General features: G+C 38.2%; 1 protein-coding gene across 17 annotated transcripts in view; it reads left to right on the top strand.

The window, feature by feature from the left end:
* Positions 1-21,015, top strand: part of ENOX2 (ecto-NOX disulfide-thiol exchanger 2) — a 259,106-nt gene that overhangs the window by 84,561 nt on the left and 153,530 nt on the right. For 12 of the 17 annotated variants that reach the window (XM_014852950.3, XM_014852953.3, XM_070501969.1 and 9 more), the window contains one exon: positions 18,109-18,252. The exons of the other annotated variants lie outside the window; for them this stretch is intronic. Coding sequence is in view for 1 of the 12 variants with exons in the window: in XM_070501967.1 (XP_070358068.1) it covers positions 18,109-18,252 (144 nt within the window). In the remaining 11 variants the exon portion in view is untranslated. The remainder of the gene's footprint in view (positions 1-18,108; positions 18,253-21,015) is intronic. 17 annotated transcript variants of the gene reach the window in all.

Here is a 21,015-nt window from a genome sequence, read left to right as displayed (position 1 = left end):
AAATACAGCTTTCCTGGGGACCAGCCCTGTGGCCAAGTGGTTAACTTGGTGTGCTCTGCTTCAGCGGCCCGGGGTTTCACCAGTTTGGATCTGGAGCGTGGACATGGCACTGCTCTTCAGGCAGTGTTGAGGCGGCATCCCACATGGAAGAATTAGAAGAACCTACAACTAGAATATATAACTATGGACTGGGGGGCTTTGGGGAGAAGAGGAAGAAGAAGGAAAAAAGGAAAAGAAGATTGGCAACAGATGTTAGCTCATGTGCCAATCTATAAGAAAAAAAAATACAGCTTTCCTGATGACCAGGAGCCCTAACAGCCTGATCCCTGGAGTGATAGATGGGAGACCCAACTCTCCCACTAGCTTGCTGTGGAACTTTAAACAAGTCACTTAGCCTCTCTCAGCTTTACAGTTTCATATAATCTATAATCACGCCTTTTCTGGTCACCTCACAAGGGAGCTGTGAAGTGGATGTGAAGGAAAGTTGAAAAGCTAAGAACACTCTCTGAATATAAGTTATTATTCTTAATATAAGCTGTCAAGCATCTGTTTAGTGACAGCAATAAGGGAATGTTCCTGCGTTTGCAGTTTTTTCGAATTTATCAATATTACATCTTTAAGCTCCAACTCTTCACTGAATCACACAAGATAGTACTTTGGTAATACAGTTCACCACTATGCTGAAGGGCAGAAGCAACCATTTAAAAAAATGTAGCTTGCTAGAAGATATCTGGGAAGAAGCAACAGATATATTGCCACATTGAGCTGAATCATTTTGTTGACCACAAGGCAGAACAGCAGCAAGCTCAGAAGGGAGAACTGTAGTCATTATCCAAAGGTCAGGCTTGATAAGAAGACTTGGCTGTTTCCTCCCCTGACTCCCAGATGTCTGAGGGGGTATGTGGGCAGCAGGGGGAGCCAGAAATCTCAATGTAGAAGAAAATGTTTAAGTGATTTTCTGCGAATAGAATTGGCTATGTTCTGTGCAGAATGACAAGATTCCTGTCTTCAAGGAGTTCTTAGTCTAAGGAAGTAAGGATTTCAGGGAAGCAGGGATTTCAGGCAGAGTCCACATCTGTCTTGTTGCTTGGCTCAAATAGGCATTCCAAAAATGGCATTTGGATGATTGGATAGATGAATGGGTGGACAGACGAGTAATGAATGAACAATAAACTTTGAAAGGTAATTCCTTGGAGTTACTATTTGGAAAAGCAGAGGTGACAACTTGAAAACTTTTAACAGTGTGACTTAGAGTCAAACATATACTTCAGCTAAAAATTTCAATACCTGAAATTCAGACCAAGGGTGGGGAATACATTTTTTTATTAGTTTGTATGTAAAATGAAAACAAAACTAAAAATCAAGGATTCCAGCTCTTATATGTAAAGCTACACTCCAATGAAGTATATTACGAACTATATTATGAAGATATGTTGAATAATTTGTCATAATTATTTTTAATCAATTTGATTTATTTCCTACCAAAACATCTTGGAGGTAACATTTATACTTTTTCTTTAATCGATGGTGAGCCATACATCAGTAAAAACATTAATCCCAACACAAACCCCACAGGGTGAGGCAACATGGTACAGGAGAAAGATTTGTAGCCAGAAAATCTGGGTTCCAGCTTCTGCACATATTCATGTTATGACTTCAGGTAAATCACTGAAGCTCCCCTGAGCTGCGATTTTCTCAACTACAAACCAAGGACATTAATTCCTTCTCCCGTCATAGAGATGTTGTGGAAGCCCCTGGTAAGCTGTAAAATTCGATGCTAATATCAGTTATTGTTAGAGCAGGAGTTAGAAATAATGTCCTAGTGCTCCAAGACTTTGGTTTCTGGCATTCTGGTGTAGAGGGTGGAGTGCAGTTCCGGAATGTTAGCCACCACCCTGAGAACATTCAACTTAAAGATAGTGATGTGAAAGATTCCTCAAAGTTAATATTAAACAAAATACATTTAACATGACAGTTGAACAGATTCTAAGGTACAAGTTTAGACTCCATTTAGATGGTGCTCCTCTTTTGAAGACTTCTCTAGACTTCACTTATATTTGCCAATCCACGTGGCTTATACCATGCACTACTCTGCTTTGCAATGACCAGAAGGGAATTGTTTTCATTGATGGACCCTCATAGGATTTGACAAGCTCCAAAGTTGTTAGAAGTTTTGCTTTAATATAATTGTCACTCCCACTAAACTGTAAAATGACCACTTCAATTTGGAGGATTATTATCCTACTAAACATAAATCAATTCACTATCCTCTAAAATGTAACCGTGTTTAAGAGCAATAGGCAAGACATAGCCATTCTCTGTGTGTTGGATGAGGTTGTAAATGTGTCACCAAATGCTCGAATCAGGTTGTTACTGTAGCACAATCCTATTTCCAAGAGGGAAGACAACTATTAAGAAAGAGCTTAGAAAAAATGACATTTTATAGATGTATTAAAATAGAAAACATAAGCTGATTAGGCAAAGTTCCAAAGATTCATTAGTTTATTAAAGTAGATTGAAATGAATGTTTGAGAGATTTAAATAAATTAACCTTTAATGAGTACCCAGGGGCCAAGGAAAAAGAATGACAGAGGATTAGGAGTATTTTGTCTGATTGTTGCATAATGCACACTGATTAGTTTTTTTTCTGAATGCTCATTGCTGTATAACAATACTAATAAATAAAAAAGATTAAATTTAAAATATCTCTAGATTGTAATTGTTGCCTGGTCTTATGTGTACACAAATACCATGCTTAGATTTAATAGCAGTCCCTATAACTTCGGCAGAGGGAGACAGGAGTTTTTGTCATTACATCATTACGTTTTGAAATGTCTTATATGTGAGCAAAGCTTCAGTCAATTAGGATAATTTATTCCTAACACGTTGGACATGCTTTTACCATTTCTGCATTAGATTCTTATTCTGAGTTTCACAATACTTGTACTCTAAATAGTGATAATTGATAGCAAGTTACTTAGAAGATTTATTGGTATTTAAATATCCTATTTAAAAAAAAACTTTGTGCTCCCTCACAAGTTCTGGTTCATAATTAGCAAAATTCTTAAAGAGATTGTTTTTGGAGCAGTGTCGGAAATGCTTTGATTTTTTCAGGGTGCCTTCACTGTACTACTATTAAATCATTTACTGACTGTGAAGTCAGTTTCGAGTAGGTGATACTAGGAAGGTATTCTTCCAGGCCTCCCTCCTCTCTTGTTTTCTACCCCTATTACTGAGTTTTATATTGGGTTTCTATTAATGTCCACCGTCTAGACTTTTGTTATTGCTGTTTTATCTTAAACTCAGAGCTTAGATAGTGTATGGTTCAATTCTCGTTTTTTAAGTGAGGAAACCTCAACCAAGAATGACTTGCCCAATGTTCCCCACTGAGTTGATGGAAGACCAGAGACCAGGGCCTGTGTCTTTGTGGCCTGTTCTTCCACTATACTTGACTGCTTCCTTTGCATTTTTTACTTTACCAAATTCTTCCTAAAGTTCAGTGGGATCACTGAGGAATCGTTGAGGTGACAGGTGACATAGGCAAACCACGGCAGCCTGATTTTATTAAATTTTAGTTGTAGTTTAGATGCAATGCTTCCCAACATTCTTCATGACATTGTGCATGTAGTGGCATAAATGAATGGTCTACTTGAGGGCAGGGGTGACTGGCCTGGAGTCCCAAGGATCGTGAGATTGGAGGCCAATCCCTGAAGCAGTTTGAATCTTTCTCTGGAGGTAAGAAAGCAGACATAATATTTCTGAAGTATTTTAGCTGGTATCTCCTGGAGCAAGGAAAGGAATATAATCCTATAATTATGCTTTGCCTAATTTTTTCCCAGAACTTCAGTTTCTTTGCTTGTTTGTCAGAAACTCTTCTAATCATTCTTTCCATCTTTTCCATAGAAGCATCATAAACTGGACACATTTAAGGCTAACCTATTTATACAACACAACCAATACAGTTCCCTGCATATTATAGGTAATGAGTAAATGAACTTCCCTCCAAGTGTTATCTGGTTTTAACATAAAAAATACAGCACTTTGGGGAGTGCATACTCATTTGCTCCATTTAGAGCAGTGGTTTTCAGTCCTGGCTACACATTAGAATCACTTTTTAAAAACCAGATGTGTAGTCCCCACCCTGACCAATAAAATCAGAATTTCTGTGGGGGGGGGGGCGGGGGGTGGTGTGGAACTCAGGCATTGGTATTTTTAAAAAATTTTCCCCAGGTGATTTTAATCTGTTGCCAAGGATGAGACACACTGCCTTAAAGTCTCAATCTCTTCTGGGGACACTCCTAACAAATCTATGATGTCAGGGACTGAGTCGAGGCAGGAAGTAGCTGGTGAAAAACAAAAGAATATGGGAGCTGCTTTTGGTGCTGTTCATTTTGTAGAAAACCAGATGTAGATCACATGTGTACCAAAGTAAACATTTGCCTTTTAGAATCCCAAGAGGAGGACCCTTAAATAGAATTGGTTTACTGCACTGTGGCTATATTGTCCTGCTGGGCATCTGCTCAGGAGGCTAGGCTGCTTGGTCAGGTATCTAAGGCCTTACTTCATTGCAATTCATTTCTTCTTTCCACCATCATCCTAGACAGGTGCCCAATTTCCAGGAAATTCTAAGCATGTAAATTTACGAAGGCTGTAAAGTTACCAATCCAAATCTGTCTCCAAGGGATGCATTTCCCCACATCTAAGGGGGAGGGGCTGAAAAAAATAACAAAACAACCACAATGGAAGATGGAGATGGATTCAATTAGGGAGGGAATACATGTAGAAATGATCTTCTAAATCAGAGTAACACTTTGGCTTTTGAGACCCATTCCAAGATCCCAGTGACATCAGTTGGATTGAGAGGATGTTTAGGACTTTTCCAGTCCTGGATTCTTCTTAAAGCAGTTTTGGAAAGTTACCATGCTGTCACACTCCTGTGACTTCGCTTGGTACAACAGCTTCCTCTATTGTTTAATCAGAATAATTGGGTTGTATGCTTGCTGCCTCTCGGGTGCCTAAAACTCTCAGATGTTAAGAATCTGTGCAATGTTCAAGGCCAATCTCACACCATGTAACATGACTAACTCCCATACAGTGCTATTTTGTTACAGAGAAACTCTTAAGTTGAAAATGTTCATAGAATTGTATTCAGCTATGGCATTCTCTTCAACTTAGTCCATCACTTCACAATCTCCTAGGAGCTCTGATTTGCTCTGTCAGTTGTTTGTCTCAAAGCATCTTCCTAAAATGAATTTACTTTAAAGTTAAAGATGATTATAGTGCTTCTTCTCAAGGAGACAATTACATTGCTATATTCTTTGGCAGGGAGGAAAACAACGTAGCATTAATTTTTCCAAGCTTTCTTTGAGTGTTGTTAAAAGGAGAATTGTCAGCTTAATCCAACAAACTATAATAACCAAAAGACAACTGCTATTAAAATGCAAGATTTTCTAATAAGACCATTTTGAGGAGTCGTTTGGAAGGAGAAGAAGAGGGAGAAATATGAAAGGAGAAAGGGAAGGAATCTATTAAGTATTCCTGACCTTCAGAGACACTTTTGTCAGTGAATGCTGTAGACAAAATAAACCAAGTCTGAGACCTATTATTAAAACGTTTTTCTCCCTCCTTAGCCCAATACTATGTTATCCTGCCTCTTAGACTGTTATGCTTTTTTTTTTTTCTGGAGGGATTGATATCTTTTGACAGGCTTTGTTAAGAATACATAGTAAAGGTCAAGTAAGCCATTCGCTGGTGTTTCCTGGCAGCCTTTATGCCATGGTAAATGGAGATTAGAAGTGGTTTTATTTTTCAGCATAGCTTTGTGGATGTGCTTCCTATAGATTGTGCATTTTCTCATATTGAAGCCCACAAACCTTGCAGGATTTTCAGAACTGTGACTTTGGTTTTAAAATGGAGTCATCCCAGACTCCTCTCTTTCCCTCAACTTCCAGGTCCAATCAGATACTAAATCCACATGATTCTACTTCATGAATATCTCTGAAATCCATTCATTTCTTTCCATCCATTGCCACAGTCTGAAGTGACACTGCTGTCATCTCTCTGCTCTATCACTGTGGTATCTAACTGCTCTCTCTGACTCTGGTGCCTTCTCACCTCCACTGCATCCCTCGTTCTGCCATAAGCCTGAGTTTTCTAAGGCACAGATCAGATGTTAACAGCCCCCCACGCAGATCACACACAAACCCACAAACATGCAGCATGAACCCTGAGGTCCTGCAGTAAGTGCTCTGATAAAAAGACTCTGTACTCCTGTGGAAAGAGCCTTTGGGGAATAGAAAACATTTCAGTGAAGAGGTGACATTTGAGCAGGGTTTTGAAGGATAAGTAAAAGTTCTCCAGGTGAAGAAAAGGGAAAATTATAGTTCAAGCACAGGGAATGGTATGTACAGAAGCACAGAATAGAGAGCCCAGAAATAAATCCACATATGCTGTCAATTGATCTTCAGCAAGGGTGCCAAGAATGCATAACGAGAAAAAGATATGGGGGCCGGCCCCATGGCTGAGTGGTTAAGTTCACACACTCCACTTTGGCAGCCTGGGGTTCCCCGGTTGAGATCCTGGGGGTAGACCTACACACCTCTCATCAAGCCATGCTGTGGCAGCATCCCTGATAGAGGAACTAGAATGATCTACAACTAGGATATACAACTATGTACTGAGGCTTTGGGGAGAAAAAAAAGAGGAAGATTGGCAACAGATATTAGCTCAGGGCCAATCTTCCTCACCAAAAAAAACCAAAAACCACGAAACACAGATAATCTCTTTAACAAATGGTATTGAGAAAACTGATATCCACAAGCAAAAGAATGAATTTGGACCCAAATCTTACACCATACACAAATATCAACTTAAAATGGATTAAACCTTTAGACATAAAACCTGAAACTGAAAAATTCCTAGAAGAAAATATAGGGGGAAACCTTCATGACACTGATCTTGGCAGTGATTTCATGATATGACACCAAAAGCAAAGGCAACAAAAGCAAAAATAGACAAGTGGTACCACATCAAACTAAAAAAGTTTTAGCACAGCAAAGAAAACAATCAACAGAATAAAAAGGAAACCTACTGAGTGGGAGAAAACATAGGGGATTAAAAATTTTCCAAAATATATAAAGAACTCCTACAACTCAATAGCAAAAAATCCCCTAATAACCCAATTGAAAAATGGGCTAAAGACTTGAATAGACATTTCTCCAAAGAAGATATACAAATGGCCAAAGCTACATGAAAATGTGTACTCAGCATCACTAATCATAAGGGAGATGCAAATCAAAACTACAATAAGATATCACCTCACACCTGTGAAGATGGCTATTATCAAAAAAGAAAAAAAAGATAAGTGTTGGTGAGGATATGGAGTAATTGGAACCCTTGTGCTCTATTGGTGGGAATGCAAAATTGTGCAGCTGCTATGGAAAACATATGGAGGTTCCTCAAAAGATTAGGAATAGAACTGACATATGATCCAGCAATCCCACTTCTGGGTATTTATCCAAAATAATTGGCATCAGGATCTCAGAAACATATTGGCACCCCAATGTTCATTGCAGCATTATTCACAATAGCTAAAATTTGGAAACAACGTAAATGTCTGACAGATGAATGGATAAAGAGAGTGTGGTATATATATACAATGGAATATTATTCAGCTTTGAAAAAGAAGGAAATCTTGCAATATGCTAGAACATGGATGAACCTTGAAGACATTATGCTAAGTGAAATAAGTCAGTCAAAGAAGGCCAACTATTGCATGATTCCACTTATATGAGGTATCCAAAATATTTAAACGCATAGGATCAGAGAGTAGAGTGGTGATTACCAGTGGCTTGAGTGGCAGTGGAAATGGAAAATTGCTAATCAACAAGCATAAAGTTTGAAATATGCAAGATGAATAAATTCTAGAGATCTGCCGTACAGCATCATGCCTGTTAATGATACCATATTGTACACTTAAAAATTAAGAGGGTAGGTCTCATGTTAAGTGTTATTACCACAATAAAATAAATTTTTTTAAAAAAAGCAAAGAGACACGAGAAGACATAGCATGTTTGAGGAATTTGAGAAGTGTAGTATGACTGAAGCAAGGATGCTTGGGGGAAGTGGCAAGGAATGAAGCTGATGCAGTAATTTGGGCCAGATTTCCTGTGTATTTATCTGCCTTTCTTTCTGGTTGTGATCTCTTTGAGGAAAGAAGCTTTGTCTTATCAAGTACTGAAATCCTAGGGCCTAGTACACTGCCAGGCACACAGAATTGTTTGAATGAATTGGATAAATAAGGAGAGAGACTATCTGTCAGTATTATTTCATTGATTCATTCATTCCAATATGTATTGAATACCTCAGTTAGACTCCAGAATAGAGCAAAATTAAGATCCTACTTTTTCTTTTATACTATAACAGTACTAAAACTTATTTCAAACACAGATTAGTTCTTTTTTGCAGGCTTTTTCCTTTATAGTTACAGTGTTTTCTGAAGGAGTAGATTCTGGCTTTCCCCTAGCTAGTAGGTTTGTCTTCAGCCCAGGGACTTCTCTAAAGGAGTTAATCACTTGTTAACACCCGGGATTGATACTCCTGAGGTAGAACTGTTATAGGAGAGGTATAGATCTCTAAAGATGCATTAGCATGTTACAGGAACCTCTGTTTTCTCCTGTATGTTTAATTTCACAGCCAATAGCAGGGCTATTTATCATACATTCTTGGAAAACTAGTTCAAATGAGGATCAAAGACAGGAATGCAGAAAGCATAACTCCAGAACATTAATGATACACTATAGCAAAATTAATGGGATGGGGGGAATGAGGGAGGATAAAACTTTTGAACATGTAAATGAAGATTTACTGTATTTATGTAGTTCTATCTTTAGGAAATGCTAAATCACAAACTCATCATTGGTTAATTAGAAGGTAATTAAAATTGTAGCACAGTGATTGGATAAATAGTTAATGAAGCCTGAATGAATGAAGAAAGGAAATCTGGTGAAATCACTGTGTAATTTTGGGAAAAGCAAAGATATAAATGTTATTCATTCCATCAGTCTTAAAGGATGCCAATATCTTTCTAACATTAATTGATAAAATTAACTCTCCAAAGACCAATAGAGTTGCAGCTCTCACTCTCCCTTTCAAAACACCCTACACTGAAATGCAGATTTATCTGACTGCTCCTTCAATTTTCACTCACTTACAGCACGTGAAATTATTTTGCTGAACCTTGTTTATAATTTATTTACTGGCATCTTAAGAATCTACTAGAGGAAATTTGTGTACTCTGTGTGTAGTAACTGTTCCTACTCAAAGAACTGGATCAGCCTAGGCTCCTGACCAGATCCAGCTGACTAGCTGGTTTTCAAAAGCAGTAGAGTGGTTTCTGAAGGAAGAACTGTGCTTACTTTTGATAATTACTTCAGCTTTATGAAATCAATCAGCCTGAAGGGAAGACCTCATTACGTATCTGACAAGATAGACACTAATTTCAATACCAGAACAACTCTCTATCCTCAGGCTCTGAAATCTGCAATTATTTATTTTATTTAGACAGAGACACCCATAATACAGTACCTCTGGGAACGTTCTCAGGCAAGTATTAAACAGATAACCTAATGGTCAGTGTGTTAGGAACCTGCCCTTTTCCTGTCACTCAGGTGGAAAATTGGTCAACAGGAATTGCAGCATGGCCTAGAGCCAGCTCAAAGCAGCCACTGATGAATCACCATCTTCTCATCCCCCACCCCAAAAGATGTGGAGAGAAGGGTAATTGCCGTTACTGTTCCCAGGGCTAAAGTACAGGAAAATAAAGCTTTCTCTTCTCAGTTCCTCTGAAGACTGCCAGACTTTATCCTAAGGAAAATGATAGATTGCCCATCTACCATCTGTCACTTTGAACTGTTCTATCAAATCAACAATTTTTTTGAACTTTGTTTTCATTGAGGAATGTGATTTTACTGTGTTTCCAGGCCTTAAATTGTACAGGGGACAAAAGTCCTGAAGCATTCTTCTTCTTGAAGTTGGAAATATGTATTTTGCTTTCCTGCTCATGGAACTCAAACGCCTTAACAGATTTAGTTCAGGCTTTTCTCAAATAATTCACCTTTATCAGGCCTGGGAGATGTCAGCCCTACAGGAAAAACAGAGAACATTCGGAGCATAGGAAAATATGGATTTAGAGAGAAATGGTCCTTCTCCATTCCAGCTCTAGTGTCACCATTAGCAGTATTCTAATAATACAGCACCCAGCTGAAACTGAGCACTGATTAAAGCTTTGAGAGGAGGCATTTTAGTTGTAAGGGGAAAATGTGGTTCTTTCATGTTGGAAAGTTCAAGGTGGTGACAAATATGGTCTCTCCTCCTAAAAATAGTGGAAGCAAAGAGCAGTCACTGACTACTCCCAGCATTATTTATTAAGGATTTACCTTGATGGCTGTGTATTATCTGAAAGAAAAAGGCTTATAAAAGGAATGCAAGGCTAACATCTTCCAAGCAATAAATAGAATGTAGTCTGAGGGCCTAAGGAGACACACTACTCAAATTTTCTTATTCCATTTTTGAGGCAAATGCATATAAGTCCAAGACTGGGTTAGAAGAAGGGAGCTAACACTTATTTAGTGTCTAATACATGCTAGATCCTAAACATACATTCTCTTATTTAATTTTCCTCACTTCCCTGTGAGGAAGTGAGGAAAATTATCAGCCCTATTTTATACTGCAGAAACAGTCCCAGAGAGATCAAGTGACTTGTCTTATACACCTTGTAAGTGGCACACCTAGTAAGTGGCAGATGTGGTTTGAATCCAGGTCTTACTCTAGGGCAGAGCTGTCTAGTAAAACTTCCTGTGATGATGGAAATATGCTATACCATGCTGTCCAATACAGTAGCCACTAACCACGTGTGGCTATTGAGCACTTGAAATGTGACTAGTGTAACTGAAGAACTGAGCTTTTCATTTTATTTAATTTTGATTCATTTAAACTTAGATTTAAATAGCTACATGTGGCTAATGGCTACTGTATCGGACAGCACATCTCTAGAGATTGCCTTTTCTTAACTGTAGTTTGTAAAGCAGGAATCTGTAACCTGGTGTCTATAGAACTATTAAGAAAAGATCCATATGTGGGGTTTCTTTTATAGTGTTTTCTCATATAAGGGTCTTAGTGGAAGGACTGTTCTGTCTCTTGGAAAGGGAGAACGAAGTTATGCAGAGTCAAGGTTAAGGGTAGAGTGTATGATAGTCTACCACTACTCTCGAAAGAGTCTTCAGGGATCCTAGGATGGAGGGGATACCAAGAATGCTGAAGGAACCCCAAAGTCATCCTTCCTTCTTCCCTTAATATGAGCCCCAGCAGCAGGTTGGTTGGCATCTGGGATGGGAAACACAACTGTTCCACTGAAATTTGTAGCTGTGTTCAGTTCAGTGCACATTTCTTGAGAGCTTATGATATTATACAAGGTACCATGCCAGGCATCTTGGGGTAGGAGAGGTTTAAAAAATGGGATGTAAAGTCTGTCCTCAAGGAATTTACAACTTTAATGGTGGTAGGGCAAGGCAAGGCGGGAAGGGGGAAGATAAGACAAATACTCAAAGAATTATAACACAAGGCATGCTCTAAAAGTCATAGAAAAAGTACAGGTTAAGATCTGAGGAAGGCAAGAATAGTGTTTTAAAAAATCCCAAGTTCCTTATTCTACTGCTTATTAGCTGTGTGACCTTGGGAAATTTACTTAAACTCTGTTCCTTGTTGTAAAATGGGAATAATAACTAGAAAATAAAATAATGGGATGATATATGTAAAGCAGGGCACATTCTTAACAGCCAATGAATGGTAGTTCCCCTGCGGGCCCTGCTCCATTGCTGTGTGTGAATTGGGTTCGGTGAAAGTGGATTAAGCAAAGGCATCATGAAGGAAATAGTATCTAAGGTAAACTCTAAAGGAAGGATAGTATTTTGAAGGTTGGAAATCAAGAAAGAGATGGAGGAGCAGCATGAGCCAAAGGTGTGGAAGTAGGAAAGTACTGGAATGATTCGATGAATGCTAGATAGTCCCGTAAGTGTCAGCCTTTTCTACTCAGTGTGATTCCCCACACCAGCAGGATCAGCGTCATCTGGGAACTTAGAAAAGCAGACCACAACCCAGACTCACTGAATCAAAATCTACATTTTAACAAGATCTCCAGGGAACGTGTGTGCACATTAAAGTTTGAGAAGTGTTGGGGTAGAGTACAAGCTGGGGCGCGTAGTAGGAGACAAAGCTCAGAATGGGTGGGGCCTTACTATGAAGGACTTGAATGCCTGACCAGGAAGTTTGGGGAATCACTACAAGTTGCTGAAGGGTCACCGTAAATGAAAATCTGCCTGTGACCTGTATCACACCTTGAAAAAGGTGACTTAAGCGTAAATTTTGTTCTGAAAGTTCTTATCTTCACCACCATTCAAACAAGCACCTTAACAGAAGAGGACTTTGGCCCTTTTCTTTTTCGTCACCTCCCCGTTACCCTCACTCACCCGTTAATCTTTTTCAATTACCCTTGCTTCAGCTAAACCAGTTATACAGAATATTGAACTCATGAAATTGACAAAGTAGGTTTCATTTGTTTGACATCAGCTAAGACCTGGAACTGAGAAATGTTCATTTTTTTTGGCCGTTAACCCCTGTGGCTGGAGAGTGATATTGCAGTTCAACTCTTGTAGACATTGTAAATATTCCCTCAGAAGTAGCAGGTGGAGCGGCTGGGTAGTGAGAGCTGAAAATGTAAAGTCAGAGGTTTTCACGCCTAAAGTGAGGAAGGAGGAGGGGCTCCCAGGCATGGATAAATCCTACAAAAGCATCTGACAGCACATTAAGGGCCTGGCCATTACCCTCACCCCTTATTTCTGCAAAAGTTTTGAATTAAAAACTAATTTGGAGACCCTCTCCTTTCCTTTACCATCGAGTCCCATATCTGATTTTAAACTGAAGTCAATTGGAAAATAGGACCCAGGTTACAGAAATTTGTTTTATACACAAATTAGCTACAATGTTCTTTTTGCCAAAAACTGATATTCTATTTTTTCAACATGAATGTCTGTCTGGAGATTGCTGCCTTGAATTGAATTTACCAGATTTCACAGGACCTATCCATTTTATTTTGAAGGGAACTAATCCAGAGAATAATTGTGTTCCTTTTTTGCTAAGGTTGTACCACCTTAAGTCTGTGGGCCACAGCTGCAAATAAGTGGCAGGAACCCAAGGGTCACATTTCAGTACTATAACCTGGGGCAACCATTAAAAGTGTTAGATTGCATCATGAAGGTTAGTCCTAATTTAACTTGATAGTGGAAAGCTCTGTAAAGTGAATTGTCACAGTAACGATAACAGCAGCTGGGCACAAAGAGATCATTGATCTTCTTTCACGAGAATCATGAAAATTCTTCAGTGCTGTCCTCAAAGCCCAGGCATTACTTGCATCTGTATGGCAGACATCATTGCATGTGAACTCCTTGACCTGCAGATTGGAGGATTCACTGAGAATCACACTTCATTCTGCGATGTTTAATCCCCTGGTTCCATTGGGTGAGAAATGTCATTCTCCAAGGACCCCACCCCCACGCTTTCCAATATGCATACTTTCTAAAGTGACTTCATGTGTGTTATGAAGTCAGATAATCTGTATTTTGACATGACATGAAATAGCAGCTGGTCAGCTGTCTAAACCAGTCAACCTGCTTTTAGATGAGATTACGTTACAAGATGGACTTGTTTAATTGTGAGCATAAGATACAGAAATAGCAGAAATCTACGACACTAATGTTTATTATCTATTTTCCTTTATTTTATCAATTCATGATTCCTTTTAGACAAACTGCATGTTGTGGAGTTAGGCAATGAGGGGAAACGATGTGAGGAGAAATGAATAGGCAAGTTTCAAAGTTTTATTAAATATATCCTCAGGAATGAAAAGGCGAGGACTATGAAAAATGTATAAGACATTAGAAAATTTCTAACTTTGCTCTGTTAATTATCTATGACTCCTTCATTTGGTTTTTGTTTTCTTGGAGTTTGTTTGCAGTGATTATCAGTAGAACCCTTAAAAAGTTAGACATCCCATGTGCTCACTCTAGGGACAATAAGCAAGTTAACAATTCAACAAAATGCATCCTACTTCATAGGCAGGGAGATGAAAGGAACCCTCAAAATAGAATAGATGATGGTTTTTAAAAAGGTAAGGAAAGCAAGCTGAATCTTGAAGAGGATAGCATGGAATGGTCCCCAGGCTAAAAAGTGCCGCCTGGATTTAGGCCTGTCAGGAATTCTATAGATAAGATTCCTGCATTGCATAGAAGAATGAACTAGATAACCTCGAAAGTTTCTTCCTAATCTAATATTTTCCAGTTTCATCATGTCTAGTAGAAATATGATATAGCTTCCATAAGAGATTTAAGGATAAAGTCTGTAGTTGGGGTGAGAAGTACAATATAGTAATTGCTAATATTTTACATTTAAATCATAATTGAAATTTCAGCAACGACAATTCTTGAAATTAAAGTGATGGCTTTCTTTTTAGAATTTAGATAGTTTTAATGGGATTCTTTTACTTAAAATAGCATTTGGCATGTATCACACATACATGACACAGAAAAGATCCTGTAAGTACCTATTAATTTACTGATTTATTGGATTATGTAGTGCTATCTTAGGGAAGGAATGAAACAATACAATAAAAGTAGCTAGGAAGCACTGATGTCATAGGATTTTGCTATCTCTATATCCCTTGTTCTCAACTACAAATCTTTGGAGACTGTATTGGGTCCTGGATAACGTAAAATTTGGATTTGTATTCAATGAATCAGCTTACTGAGTCGGATGTCTTTCTCTCCTTGATATCAGATCTTTTTCTATAAAAAACAAGGCCTGAGATAGTGTGCCAAATTTTCAGGATTTTCATATATCTGGATCATATATGAGGTGGATATACAGAAAATACCTGAAATCTCAGTCTTATTCAGTGCCAAATAAAAATCTGTACGTTAGTATCAAGAAACAAATACCTAAATCCCCAGAGTTATCATCTGGGACTAAATAAAAGGCAAGTACAATTATAGTCAAATGCCTATGACTGAATACCTTTAATTTGTCAGATTTTTTTCCTGGACTCCTTCAACTTTTAGAAAAAAGTACAAATAGCAATGAAAAGGTTCAGTGGGGAAAGAAGGGTATATCCTTGGATCAGGGCAAATTCAGACCAGTCTCCTCACATTGTACATTAACAGTTCTAGAAATTAAAAATGGAAATTCAAAATTATGATAAAAAGCAGTTAATATTTATTGAACATCTACTATATGCCAGATGTGATGCAGAATGTCCTACATACATTATCTCATTTAATCCTTTTAACAGTCTGATGAGTTAGGTACTGTTATTAGCCTCCTTTTACAGATCATGGCTCTGAAGCTCTGTAAGATCCTCAGTCATCTACTTAAGGAAGGAAAATGGACTAACATATTATTCTGTAAAATTACCAAATGCAAAACAAAATAAGAATAAAATTTTCTGATTAACCATCATTAATCAGAACCTTTTAATCTCTGAGCATTCCTTTTGATCAAGATGTCACCATCCTGCAGTATAGTACTCAAATAGTGGAACTGCATTTGAAATCTAATTAGTTTAAGTAATGTTAATATAATCAGCACCAGAACTTTTAAGTTGTGGCATTAATTCTTGATTATCAGCTGTCAAGTGTTTAACTACTACGTGCGTTAATACAATGAGTTACCTACTCGCACCTATTGAGCATTCATTCAACACTCACTACATGCCAGACATGGTGCTAGGCACCAAGGATACAGTTGTGTGGGGGGGACAGAGATCGAGAGAGATCGAGATCCTCCTTAGAAGAACTTACAAACTTACAGGGAAAGTTTACTTTAATTCACTTAGAATAATAAGATAGGGGCTGGCCCCCGTGGCTGAGTGGTTAAGTTCATGCGCTCCGCTGCAGGCGGCCCAGTGTTTCGTCGGTTTGAATCCTGGGCTCAGACATGGCACTGCTCATCAAACCACGCTGAGGCAGCGTCCCACATGCCACAACTAGAAGGACCCACAACTAAGAATATACAACTATGTATCGGGGGGCTTTGGGGAGAAAAAGGAAAAAAATAAAATCTTTTAAAAAAAAGAATAATAAGATAATCATAGCTTTAAATATATGTTATGCAAAGTATGTTTATCTTTGCAGCAACCCTGTGCAATGTTATCACATCCCTTCTACACCTTGTGAAACTAAGACTAAGGCAGATTACATGAATTGCCAAAAGCTACCCAGCTAGTAAAAGACAGAGTCAGGATTTGAACCCTCATCTGTCAGGCTCCAACATACATAGTTTCCACTATACCATCCTACCCTCCGTCAAACTTGTTTTGGTCAGTATGATATTGCAGAAAGAAATACCAAGAAAAGTTTTGGAATACTACACATATTTGACTCTGGGACTACTCAGGTACAAGAAATAACTTCATGTGTAAATTATATAAAAATCTAGTCTTTGAAAATAGTCTTGGTCATGATCTGAATATTTTCTAATACATAGCAATCGGTGTTTGTTTCTTTAGTTCTAGTCATAGTAGGGATTTAATGGGACATAGATATGATGCAGTGAATGGTTGACTTACAGAAGCAAGTTTTCATTCTTTCACTTAGTTAGATAATGTAAAGGAAGAATGTTTGACGGGTTCCAGAAGACATTTAATGGAGGTGTACCTAGTGGAGTCTGATTGCTGAAGAACTACTACTTGTTACGTGGCCTGAAAACGTTAGCATAGGGGTACTTTTTATTAAAAATAGTACAGTCATGCATCCCTTAACAATGGGAATACGTTCTGAGAAATGCATTGTTAGGAGATTTCATTGTTGTGCAAACATCGTAGAGCATACTTACAGAAACCTAGATGGTATAGCTTACTACACACCTAGGCTATATGGTACTAATCTTATGGGACCACCATTATGTATGCGATTGGTTATTGACTGAAACATTATGTGGCACATGACTGTAACATAAAGTCATTTTATTAGAACTTTAGCATTCATTTTAATGAAACTTGATTGACCTGTAGCTGACTGAATTCCAAGCCTTTATTGATATTTTACATTGCCTCAAGAATTGTACGGCTGCAGGCCATAGAAAAATTGAGGGTTAAAGAATGAGCCATGGCAAGCCAACCTGATTCCTCTTTTGATAGGATTAGGGAACTAGTATATAAAAGGCTTAGGAGAGATCGCTTAACTTTGAGTTTTGACAAAGCTTTTGATTCCACATTTCATGAAGTTTTAATTGAAACACTTGAAATTCTAGGTGCTGCTGCCAAAGGAGTAAGAAAGTCTCTCTACTCGTCCCTTGCTGAACCGTGTAAGACTTGGAGAGTAGAAAATGCCTTTTGCCATTTTATACGGTGCAGCAGCAACTAGTAAAGTGACCATGCTTCTGACATTATTTGAAGAGGATGGAATTAACACTACCCAAACCTGGGTCGTAACTCCCCATCACTCCAACTACTAAATAACCCCCTTGCGAGTTCTGTATCTTTGTTTCCTTTTCTTATTTGCTGTGAAGTTATGGTGTGCTTCTTTGGAAACCTCTATATTATGGTTGGAAGTGACTTTAACACCAGGATAGTCTAATGATTATATCTGCATCAATTCAACAAGCCTTGGAAAGATGTCAACAGATAATCTAAGGAACACGTGGCCAAGTTTTTTCAAAGGAAGAGTGGGACCAACCATAGCCACAGTTAAAGAGTATCCTATCTCTTTAAGGGAGGAAGTAGAAGACAATTAATAGCTTGTTGGCAAAAATGTTAATTTCCCAGAAACAGTAGGGAATTTACAAATGCAAGAGCCACAGTCCTATAAAAGCCTATATTTTAATTCTATACTTGTCAACAAGAACTGTAAAAATTATAGAGGGCAACTGGCTTTAAGGAGTTCACCTGTTACTCCCAGGCTCTTAAGAGTGAGAGAATTTTCCTCTAGAGGCTCATATAATAAAATCTGGAGACATCCTAGTCCTCAATGGAGTCTGGATTTTGGCTTTCTTTTTTTTCTTTAGGATTGAACCAGCTGCCCTTTGACCCTGCCAACAACAACGAGCCCCTGCAGTTTGGTAGTGCCAGTGGCCCTCTGGTCACAGAAGGCCTCATTGAGAATGGAGGGGAGTCAAGCAAGAAAAGAAAGAGAACAAATGCTCCTTCAGGTAAGCTAGGTGATAATGCACTCTGTTAAGCCAGTGCTATTGAGTCAACACTTTCCTACAGCCTAGTATGTGGTGGGCACTGTGCTAGGGTTTGTAGAAACTACAGAAATGAGAAAGAGTCCCCGGCCCTCAAGGAACTCATGGTGGGATAGAGGAGGGAAAAACACATACATAAATAACTCTAATAACAAGACAGAGTATCATCAGTGATGTGGTAAATGTGTAAAAGGAAAAAAAAAAGCATATGGAGCACAAATCGGGGAGGAGTTTAATTCAGCCTTGGGCATCACGGAACACTTCACGGCAGAAGTGACATTTGTAGTTGTCCTTTGAATGGATAGGCTTGAGATAAGAAGAGATGAATAAAGAACATTGATTTAGGTAGAAAGAATTGCATGAGTAAATAGTTTCACTGTACAGTTTTCTTTGTGTGTACATGTGGCAGGCTACCCTTACTTGTGTTTCTAATGCACATAACTGCTTATGTTTGCATCTCCCTACCCCACCACTCTTTCCCCCATTACGCACTAAGCCCACATGTGTTTTGTGCCCTCGTAGCTCTCTTAGAACAGCTGACAAACAGATTTTTCAAATCCTCTATAACAGCCAACTGAATTTTTAGCCTCCCCTGCAATACCCCCTCTCTTTCATGCTCCATTGGCCTATTCTCATGTTAAATTTCTCCAAAATGAGTGAGGAAATAATAGGAGAATCAGATCTTAATTGGTAATTTGATATGTTAAAATTTCATCTCTTTGTTGTGTGGCTGTTCATTTGAAAATATTATCTGTGGTATATAGAGAGTGATCTGAGATTATGGGATGGGCCTAAAAGACATGTCATATTGTTTTCGTTTTTGTTTTGTTCTGTTTTTTACTATTACTTTTACATTCAGTTTATAACATGGAGCATGTTTACAAACATATAACATCATATCTGACACTTAGATCAGAGGTCTTCCTGCTTATAAATCAAGATATCTGTTAAATATGAGTTTGGAAAAACGAAAATACAGTAAAACATTAGCTATCTGAAGTGCTCAGGAAAAGAGTGATTCTTAGAGAGCTGTGTTTTCTGGAGCATTGAAAGGCCTAGCGTGTAGCCGAGGAACTGGCCTGAGTCCTAATCCCAGCTCTATCTCTGTCAGTGGCCTGGGGTTGGTTCCTTAAACTCTTGAGTTTCACTTTCTTCAATTGTAAAGTAGAAATGATACTAAAACCTACCTCTTAGGTTTGTTAGCAGAATAAAATGAAATTAATAGGTAAAGTGCTTAGCATGAGATCTGCACACAGTAATCACTTAATAAATGTTGCTGTTATTTTATCATTATTATTATATAATACTATGAACTTCATATTTTTGAGTGTCAATACATTTCACATTTTTAGGTTAACCATTATAGATAGAAATCATATATGTATGTGTGTATAAAGTTGTCTGCCTTTTTAAGGCATATATTCAACATAATTTCAACTTTTCTTGATCATTTAGAGGTGTAATTCCAGTCATTGGTTATTGTACTGCTCTCTAATACTCTATTATAGTTTTCAAGGTTTCTAAGGAAATAGGCCTTTTAACTCTACACTGAGTTGTTCTAGATTGTGGTGTTTTTTTAGTTATTACAGCCACATTTTATACATGTCCTGTCTCCTTTCTGCAGTCTGCAGCCACTTCTAGTTCTCTCAGTGTGCGTTCATGTAGCAGCCTTTTTTCTCCCTCTAGTTAGTTATGAACTTTAAAAAAAAAAAGCCAAAAAACAGCCTGCTTTCCAAGTTGGTGGATCAGGTTAGTATGTTAAGTAAGAGGCAAATCAGCTGTAAGAGAACCTACGCTGGAGAGTGTTACAGGATTTAGGGCATCAACTTTAAGACATCTGTTTTGCTCTGAGGCCTTTATTGATCACTTATTAGTTTTTCCATTGTGTTCATGATAAGTGATGTGCTAGTTCACAGTAATACCTCCTGAACTGTTAGCGTGTGAGGGTGGGGAAGGAGTACATATGCGTTCATCTGAATTGTGATCTAACTTTAAAGAATTGCAGTTTTATTTCTAATGAGTGTATTCAGTGAGAGCAAAGTAACTGTTGCAGATACAGGATTTTAGCAGTAGATTATGCTAATCTATAATTAGCAGAATCAATTTACATTCAGATAATGAATATGATGAAGTTCTTAAAAAACAGTATGTTCTTTAAAATAGGTGAAATAGGCCCCTGGCAGGCTAAATTAGCTCCCTTGCAATCTTTTTCACATTATTTGCGTAGTGAACCCTTTCGTTGTAAGTAGTATAAAGGTAACTCCAGCCCGGGTTAAATTACCACAAATTCCAAATTAGTGTGGTCCAAATTAATGAGGTTTTACTATACAGGGAGTCTCTTATAATTGTTCAGCTGGCAATCTTATGGTATTATAAATGGGTAGATTGCATTATAATAGTCTTTTCTTCCTATGCAGTGCTAGACAAAAGGAAGAGGGAAGATATTTTATGAGTAGGAACTTCTTTCTTCCTTTGTCACCATTCCCTGCATCTTGGCAAGAAGGAACTGTAGAGTTGGAAGTCTTTACAGGAGCTACCAGCTATTTCACTTCCTAGCTGAGCTACATATCCAGCCATTACATCACTCAAACCCTGTGACCCCTTTGAAATAAAGCCCTCTCTCTCCCTCTCCTGTCACTGCAAATGAGGGAGGGGACTTTGCCTGCAACTCCAGTTCCTCACTACACATTCTTTTTTTCTTCCTTTCCCATCCCTCCTACCTCTCCC

This window comes from Equus asinus, chromosome X (genome assembly GCF_041296235.1).
Source record: "Equus asinus isolate D_3611 breed Donkey chromosome X, EquAss-T2T_v2, whole genome shotgun sequence".
Classification (NCBI taxonomy): Eukaryota; Metazoa; Chordata; class Mammalia; order Perissodactyla; family Equidae; genus Equus; species Equus asinus.
This window is presented reverse-complemented; position numbering and strand designations above follow the sequence as displayed.